The 9,793-nt window shown below is 39.9% G+C and overlaps 1 protein-coding gene across 1 annotated transcript; it reads right to left on the reverse strand.

Annotated features, from left to right (window-relative positions):
- LOC136803931 (uncharacterized) lies at nucleotides 1–4,726 on the reverse strand. The gene is made up of 2 exons (XM_067060653.1): nucleotides 3,976–4,726; nucleotides 1–1,660 (listed from the first exon to the last, which is right to left on the reverse strand). Exons 1-2 carry the CDS (start codon nucleotides 4,724–4,726, stop codon nucleotides 669–671), a joined length of 1,743 nt encoding a protein of 580 aa, XP_066916754.1. The 3' UTR covers nucleotides 1–668.
- Nucleotides 4,727–9,793: the final 5,067 nt, after the last annotated feature.

The raw sequence follows: 9,793 nt of genomic DNA on the forward strand, positions 1-9,793 counted from the left end.
GGTAGAAAGCACACAGATATGTCTACATGGTATTTTCAGTTCTTGACGGAATAAACACTGTGAAAACGGCACAGACAAAATATGTACAGGAATATAAACTAGGAAAATAAAACAAATGATTACAGGAGAACAGTATAGTAAATAATGACACAATACAAACATATAGGTATATAAAATCAATGAGCCAGCAAATGGCAAATACATAGTATAGACTGTAAAAGAAACGGTTCACATAAAGAAAATCTAAGAAAAATATCAATATTCGGTGTCCTAGGCATTAAATGAAATTGGACCTAGGAAAGCTTCCACCAAGATGCTGGGGAGGGAGGCGGAGCAAAAAACAGCAGTCTGCACTGAAGAACTGAAGAACTGAAAAAGGCCCATGTGGAAAATCTGAGGCCTTAAATAGGGCATGAAAGTGAGGCTAAATCAAGAGTCCGGATTAGGACCAAAACAAACCAATTGCATCTAAACCCTGATATACAAAAACATATATCAGACACTTAAACACAAAAGGCTATATGCAGGATAGGTAGAAAGCACACAGATATGTCTACATGGTATTTTCAGTTCTTGACGGAATAAACACTGTGAAAACGGCACAGACAAAATATGTACAGGAATATAAACTAGGAAAATAAAACAAATGTCCAAATCCAATGTGTGTATTAGTTGTTAGATAGAGAAGAAATATATGAAGAAATAGAATGCTGGGCATGCAAACGCTGCGACAAGGGCATATGTAGGTAAAGATACATTGCATCAGACTTCCAGTCACCCATAACTGCAATGGAGTCAAGAGGCACACCAGCCTCCAAAGCAAAGGTAGCCCCACCACGTCTGAATGAGTGTGACCCATATTGACGGTGTGAGAGCCCAGAACGTGAGAGGTGTGCTTGAAGAATGTACATGAAATCCCGGTAAACAAAAACTCGGTTAGCCCCCAGGTAGGAATCCCTCCAACAAAAAGCTTGATCACATGGGAGGGCCCCTGGGGTAAGGGAGAAGGCATGTGAAACTGCTGAAACAGGACAGAGGTGAGACGAAGGCATCGCCACCAGTGGTATAGTAACAGTGCGTTGACCAAACTGGATAGTCTTGCTCCATCTCACCCTGATGTGGATCTCAGAATCCAAAAAGGTAAAATCATCCCTGGTGAGAAAAGTGTCTGGGGAAAAATCCTTCTGGGAAACGGGTAAAAGGTGACTCTTCCGAAAAAGCCCAAAAAAGGAAACCAGACATAGAGCCCAAAAGGAAGCTTGTTTACTATCCCGCAGGTTGAGCTGGGAGTGAATGAAAGAAAGAATCTCAACCGTGATGGGAAGCTTGGGGACGGGAGGGACACCCTTGGAGCGCTTGATACCCTTCAACACAGAGGACAGGAAAAAATTATCAAGAAGAGGGTTGGGGAATCCCATCTCACGATGCAGGAGGCCAACAATGTTCAAATATATACAAACAGACTGAGGTAACAGGAAACGGGCTAGATACGCAGCATACATGCAGAGGTGCACACATTTAGCAGGAGCTGGCGATAGATCAAGCATATTGCAAAACTGAAGATAGACCTTGCGGTGAGTACGGTAGGCCTTGCGGGTATTGATAGCATAGGTGGCTTCACGATAGAACTGCACATCTGCCAGCAGCGAAGACGCAAACTCTAAAAAGCAGAGTGAAGACGTGAGCCGGAGCCATGCAAGCCAAGAAGAAAACAGAAACAGTTCACAGACATGTGCCAGACAACATTATCAGTGGAAGCAGATTGACCAAAATAGTCACAAAGATACTGGAGAAAGGCTGCAAGATGTGCATGCTCATGGAGTCGAGATACATGATCAGCAACAACATTTTGGACTCCCGGCACATGAAAAACTTTTAGGCGAAAGTTATAGCTGGCAGAACACCAGAACAGACGTCTGAGGTAAGTCATCATGAGCGGGTTGCGAGATGATCCCTTATTCAACATCCCAACTGCAGCCGTGTTGTCACAGTAAATATGGACAACCTTATTACACAAGTAAGGTGCCCAGCGTTCCAAGGCAAAAACAACGCAAAGCGCTTCCTTGTAGTTGATGTGCAAGCCTGCAAGGGCAGGAGCATCAACCAACAAGTTAGAATAGAACCAGTCATTTTCAAAAACTGCTCCGATGCCAGTTGTACAGGCATCCGTGTGGATGTTAGTAACAGGTCTAGTGTCATGAAAGGAACACTGACCATTAAAAATCTCAAGAAAATCTAACCACCAAGAAATGTCCTTAAAAAACTCCTCACTCAACAAACACTTGGATGACTGTTTCCGTAAGGAGCCCATAAGGTCAAGAATACGACGCAAAAAAGTTCTTCCCCCATAAATAACTTTACAGGCCCAGTTAAGACGGCCAGCAAGCTGTTGTAGCTGCCTCTTTGATGCACGAGCTCGGGACTGAAAAGACAGTAGTGCATCTTTCAGATCACCTAGCTTTTTGACTGGGAGCGAGAGAGTCAAAGAGGTGGTGTCAATCTCAACTCCAAGAAATACCAGTCTTGTGCATGGTGGGACAAGCTTAGAGGGGCTGATGGTAAAACCTAGGGAAACCAGAAGGGAGGAAAGAGTATCAAAGGCAGCTTGACATTCATGCTGAGTTCTACCAATGACCAAGAAATCATCAAGATACACTATGATCAAAGGGTAGCCTCTTCTCTGCATCATACGTCTGACACTCTGAGTTAAACGATGAAAAATACCAGGGGCACTGCGTGCGCCAAAAGGGAGACGTGTGTCTTTTAGATACGTGTAATGGCTATCCCCACTAAATTTCCACTTCAACCCGAGAGCATCTCGGTTAGAAGGATGGACTGGGACAGATCTATACGCATGTCTCAAATCTATCTTAGCGATGAAGAAATCCTTCCCTATCAACCTGCAGGCGTCATCTAGGGTCTGGAAAGATTGCTTCTCAATATCGATGTAAGAATTAACGCCCATACCGTGGGGCATTGAACAGTCATGGATCAAACGGAGATCCTCAGAATCAGGCTTTGGAACTGCTCCAAGTGCGCTGACTATCACAGGCTTTTCAGTAGCAATAATGTAGTTTCCTGCCGCAAGTTCTTCAAGGATAGTGGCTTCAACTTTCCCTTTAGAACCCTGGCCAATAGCAGAATTGTAGTTATCCATCTCCGCAGGGCTGATTGAAGCATCTGCTGGGAGCAATTGAAACCCATTGACCACACCATCAAATAAAAATTGACGGTCCGGATCATTTTGGAGTTCTTTGTCCCAAAGTGCAGAATCAAGCGGAGAAGGACCAGGTTCAGAAGAAAAGAGTCATTGAGAGCCACCCTCATTCACAGGATGCAGAAAACCCTGATGTGATTTTCCACAAGCCTGAGAGCCAACCTTGCGGTTACAGGCATGAGTGAACCTGCAGGGTGACTTCTGACAACCTTTTCTTGAATTAAACATCCGACAAATCTCAGAGCCGGACGAGAGATGTGTCATTGTGGGAGGACCAGAAACCTTACTGTTACCCGCAAGACCAGAGGAGAGAAAATCAATCTTGGGTGAGGAAGTATCAGTGCCATGCCCAAGCCCACGAGGTAGCTTTGCAGCCCAGCGAGGTATAAGAACAACCTCATGTAGATGGCTATGGTCAGTACTCCACGAGAACCCATAAGTATGTTGCAAAATCCGAAATTCATCGTCATATTGCAACACGGATTGCCATGTGTACTTAGTTGCCAGCTCTAAGACCTTAATCGCATAAGAAAGGTACTCCTGTACATGGAAAAGGGTGGAAAGCTTCCCAGAAAAAAGTAGCTCGTAAAAAATTCTCAAATTAGCAATATTAAATTGTTCAATTGTAACACTAGAAAGCTTAGGTTTAGAGTCCTGTAAAATCAAGGCAAGTTTACAATTGTTGTCATAAGACAAAACTTTTTCATCCTCAGCAGGTCGAATACGAGAAACAAAGTCCACTATACGTAAAGCTTTACCTCTGGTGACATCGTTGGTGCGTGTTGGGCGAAGAAAAAGTTCGTTCTGTGTGAACTGACGAGAAGGAGAAGGTTCAGTGTTCGAGCCAGAATTCAAAAAAGGAAGGACATTACCAAACGAAGAGCCAGGATTCAAAGTTTGTTGTTGTTGTTGAGAAGAGAGGAGCGGGCGGTGAAGCAAAGTAGACATTGAATCGGCAGGAAAATTGTTAAACATGGCGGATTGAGCAGTATGGTTTTCCCCTGAGGAACCGTTGCGTGTATCGGGCGGAGGGGCGGAGCGAGACGAATTTTGTTGACTTCTAGAGTCTTTTAAACGTTGAAGTTTTTCAGTCTGACGTTTAATTTCCTCAACTAAAACGTTTTCTTCTTCACGGAGTTGGTTTTCCTTATCACGTCTGATTGATTCTAGAAGCTCAGTTTCTTGATTTTTGAGGTCTTCAAGGTGTTGGCGGTAATGATTTATCTGCTCTGTTGAGAAGGAACGAGAGTCGGGGCTTTTCCTTGTCTTTTCAGCAGTAGATGAGCGACGATTTCGTGATGGAGAAGAAGACGGAGACGGAGACGGTGGTGGAGGTGGACCTTGGCAGTTTTTGCCTGGATGACCAAAATCATGTAAGTCGTGACTTCTTTGGCATCCAGGGCATTTCTTCTTTCTGGTACCAGTAGAGTTGTTATCTTCACTTGTGGGAGTAGTAGGTGGAGAAGTCAGGAACATGAGAATTGTAAAGAATAGTCTTTCAGCAAGCATTTTGACAGATAAACAGTAACAGGAGATAAATGTAAAAACAGCAAAAAACAGCAGTCTGCACTGAAGAACTGAAAAAGGCCCATGTGGAAAATCTGAGGCCTTAAATAGGGCATGAAAGTGAGGCTAAATCAAGAGTCCGGATTAGGACCAAAACAAACCAATTGCATCTAAACCCTGATATACAAAAACATATATCAGACACAAATATTTCGACTTTGAAAAACAATTAGCCTGTAAAATTTGGAGGTTTTGCTAAGGACTATGGAAGGAATCTTTGGGCTGAATTTTATTTTTTATCTGGTTATCCCTTTAAGGTAGCTGCCCTGGAAATGAGATTTTCACTTGTATTTGTAAAACATCATGATCAGATTTCATCTCGGGTTCTTTATGTTGTGCGAAAAAATTGTGACCTACAAATGCTTGCACGCCTCAATTTTCAACAAAAAGCAAGTGTCTTCCTAACGGGTGGACATAATTATGAAAGTCTTCCAAAACTTGGAACAAGCTTACGCTGCACTTGAGCTTTACGATTTATGAACATGGTAGTATACTCCAGTTGAACGCGACTGTTTGCGTAATTTCGTTTTTGTTTTTATTTTTCAGGGTTCATCATTCAGTGTATAGCTACTCTGGTCAATCTGGATTTACATTAGATAGCTTGGTTATACAAAGCTAACTTGGATTTACACAGTTAACTCAGATTTAAAGGATTCCCCTCGATTCACTTGGCTCACCAGAATACACTTGGAATACTTTGTTTTACTCAGTTTATTTGTTTTTACACGGCTCAATTGATACTACTCGGCTCACTTGATATTACTTGGCTCACTTGATATTACTCGGCTCACTTGATATTACTCGGCTAACTTGATAATACTCGGCTCACTTGATACTACTCAGCTCACTTGATACTACTCAGCTAACTCGATATTATTCGGCTAACTTGATATTACTCGGCTAACTTGATATTACTCAGCTAACTTGACACTACTCAGCTAACTTGATATTACTCGACTAACTTGATAGTACTCGGCTCACTTGATTCAATTAACTTGTGTTTCATTTGGGTAACTCAGATTCCCGAGGCTAACCCGGAATTTATGATTTTTTTTGACATTTCATTGTTTACCACTTACTTGCTCAGCTTTTTTAACTTATTAAAAAACAATAGGCTATTAAAATAAATATACATTATATTTGAAACTGACGTATTTATCATTTTTTTACATTCCCCTTTTCAAAACATGATATCAATCGAAGCATCCCATAGTTAAATCGGCAACTTTAACGGGACAAGGCAATATGATCTCCGCTCAATTTATCGTCATTTAGTAGTCAACTCTTCTATTTCAAGCAAAACTTCAAAACTTTCTTTGTCTGTGGTCATGGTAGAACTCTCCATATCAGACAACTTGTGAAATAGTGACGGGAGATTTTTTACTATCTTTACAAAGTGACAATCAATTTTGCAAACGAAGGGATCAATTTTTCCTTCTAAAAAGGTGGGGGGGGGGTGGGGTGAAATAGTGAAGGGAGATTTTTTTAGTACCATTAAAAAGTGACAATGTCTAGATATATTACATGTTAAAAAATGCTATTGCTATTTACATATTCAGGAACTCTTGCTCGTCTAGTTGTTTGATCATCGATCCCTACAATGTGAAAAAAAACAGTAGACTCCCGGTTATTCGAAGCTCCAAGGGGATAAGAATTTACTTCGAATAACTGAAAAATTCGTTTTAAGATTAATAAATCAATTCGTTTTAATCAATCTACTGTAGCAAGTATCCTTGTATTTTGTCTCTATTACAGATTTTTTAAGCTGGGCCTTCACGCCCTTGGGCGCCTTGTTTTGTCTCAAACTCTCTTTTTCTGGAATTCATTTTCGATTCCTTGCAAGTTTGAGATAGAGCTTTGGAATCTTTTTGGACCATTTTTTAAATAGGTGACATTTCCACGTCTTTCCACGTCGATTGGAAAGATTACACCCTTTCCAACTTTCTAATAAGTGGAAAGTCCATCTTCCGAATAGGTGGAAATACGTGGGAATTTCAATTTTCCATGTCTTTCCAATGGAAATAGGACTTTTTGCATCAATTGGAAAGTTAGAATGGTTACCTTACCATCTTTCCACAAAATCATATTTGTAACTTTGCAACCAGTGAAAAGTCCACATTTCAAAATATGGATAAAAGTAAAAATGTCTCCATCTAAACATTTTAAACGATTGAAAACTTGATCTTTAATCAAAATTGGCCGGGGGGGCACTTAGGCAAAAATAGGTACGGGGACGTGCCGCTGGTCAGGGTACCTTTTTCAGTGTTGCAGAATTACTGACAGGGTATCTAAAATTGCAAAATCCTGATCTGACAGGGGCGCAATTTCATGATGTGTGTCTGACAGGGTCTGTTTTTGCCGTTTTTGCATGTAGAGTTCTTTTGCAAATCATTTTGACGCGGCGGTGAGCAGACCCCTGCGAGGGGCAAACAGCTTTTTTGCAAATACTTATTACACGGCCAACACAGGCGCTTTGCTGCTGTTGTCTCGCACCACACGCCCGCCATTGCACCCTCTTAAAGGGATCGAGGCTAATTTCAAAGATACCTCTATTGATTTATTTAGAATAAATGTCCAGCTGAATAGTGGTACTAACAACATTGTTTCAAGATTTTGATTCAGATTTTTTATTTCAACTGTTATGTTTTGTTTCTTCGCTTCCCATATCGTTGAGACATTCCGTTGTAGGCTTAGAACAGCTGTAGAACAGAACAATACTCTCGACTCTTCTGTATTACTTAGTCTCATTGACATCCTCTCCTCCTCTTTGTAAAAGCGTCGTTTTAAAGCTTATACTTGCAAAATAGTCCTTTCAAACCTAGACTTTATCAGTTCTGATTTTGAGAACCTTACCGTAGGATCACATAAGATTCCGATTCCTGCTATAACTTTCCACTTGCCACTTGAAAACAGATGATAGTTAGTTCCGACTAGTTGAAAACAATGAAACATTATAAAAATAATCAAATCATTACTTCTTTTTTGCGTTTTATGATTTGCCAGCTTGGATTAATTCACTTTTTTCTGCCGGTATGCCCGGGAAAACTAGCGGAATGATCCCTGAAAAGCGCCAGTAATGCTAGAGCGGGACGGAATCTTATGTGATCCTACGGTAATCCTGGAAACGGATATATGAAATTTATCTACGTTCATTATTACGGTTTTTGAAACTTTAGCGATCTATTTGTTCTTGTACATCTATAATATTGTATGACCTTTCTAGCTTTGAAACACATTTTGTGGAAGTAGAGAATGATGATTTTGAATAATATCATAGATATGTTTACTTTGTAATTTCACAACTCTCGTCGTCGATTCTTTTGCTCGCTTTTCCAGGTATTGAGGTTTAATGTTTATGCTGTAGTTTTTTAGCCTGGAAATGTTGATATCACGTTATACTTTACGAAAAACGCGAAAAAACGTGTATAAAGAGTAGGTTTTTAACATAGAATCTGACAGGGTAGGTTTTTCAGGGTAGAATCTGACAGGGTATAGGTTTTCACAGTAGAATCTGACAGGGTAGGTTTTTCATCGAATTTTTCTTCTGACAGGGTCTATTTTTCATCAAATTTCATTTCTGACAGGATCGACTTTTGAAACTCCAGCGGCACGTCCCCGTCGGTCGTCATGGTCAGTGCCCCCCCGGGAAAATTGGTAAGATTGAATTAGTTGGTTACCTTCAAATCAGGAAATTTTTCCAACCAGCTGAAAGCTAAAATTCCCATTAAGGAACTGGAAGCTTGAATCTAAAGTCTACAGTATTCACGATAAGTGTGCACTAAATTTTGCGCTTTTACTTGTTACTTCTCAACCAATGCTAATCTTAAAAAGTTTGCTATATGTAAGTGAGAAGGAGCTTATTAGTCTACTGTTAGTTTTTTCCGTAAATTTTGAAAATACCTTATCGGGGAAAAAAATGTTGGGAAATTTTCCCAAGATGAAATTTTTCCCCAATATTTTATCACCCGACCAAAAAGTTTACCCGATTTTTTTATCCCCGACCAAAACTTTTACCCAATTTTTTAAACCCCAACCAAAATTCAAATCTAAATTGTTTACACCTTTATTAACCAAAATTAGTGCTTTAAACGTCGAATTAGATAAGATCTTTTTTCGAGCTATTAAAGGAAACCATTTAATTTGGACAATTTAGTTGGGTGAAAGTGACTAAATTGTAAATTTCGTCAGGGAAAAGTGACGAATTTAAAATTTTGGTCGGGGGAAAGTGACGAAAATGCCTCTAGGTGACGAAACTTTTCCCCGACGAAAAAAAACCCGACTAAATAAAACTCCGAAATTATTTTCCCCGATAAGGTAACAGGAAAAAAATGAAGAAGAAAATTTCAACTTTTTATAGATAGGTTCTATAAACGTTATTTTTACATCTTTGGAAAGCTTAAAGCTTGGCGATTTCAAAAATATACTCCCGGGAGTACATTTCTCCCAGGAAATTGTCACCCCCTCCAGAAAAAAAAGTATTCCCCATCGGAGACCCTTTACCCCCGCCCCGAGGGTAAAGTTTTAGCTTTAAAGTAAGCCTCTAATTTTGTGTCTCAATTTTTTTTTCTAATACCGGGGTGGAAGGGATTTTTACGGTGATATTTTTGTTTTCGTACCCAATCAAAAATTCTCAAAAAAATTTCATACCCTACCAAAAAGTGGGATGAAATTTTCATATCCTACCAGCCGCATAGACATGAAAGAACACTTTCATCTAAATGCCCTTTTTGGGCTTCAAAAAAGATAGCGTAAAAAGGCAATGTGGGGGCAATGTATATTTCACACCCCAACAGAAACTATACACACACCTTAAAGGATCATTTTGGCAAGAGAGCTGTTCTTTAAATACCTGATAACTTATGCTACAATTAGAATTGATGGTTTTGAAGAAACTAATTATAGAATCAAGTAACTACTTGTAAGATAGATGGTTTTGAGGATTTTACGTTTAATTGATGGTTTGGAAGATCCTACTTTTAATTAAACACGATGGTTTTTAAGATCCTATTT

The sequence above is a fragment of the Clytia hemisphaerica genome, unplaced genomic scaffold (genome assembly GCF_902728285.1).
Source record: "Clytia hemisphaerica strain Z4C2 unplaced genomic scaffold, Clytia hemisphaerica genome assembly, whole genome shotgun sequence".
NCBI classification, from domain to species: Eukaryota; Metazoa; Cnidaria; class Hydrozoa; order Leptothecata; family Clytiidae; genus Clytia; species Clytia hemisphaerica.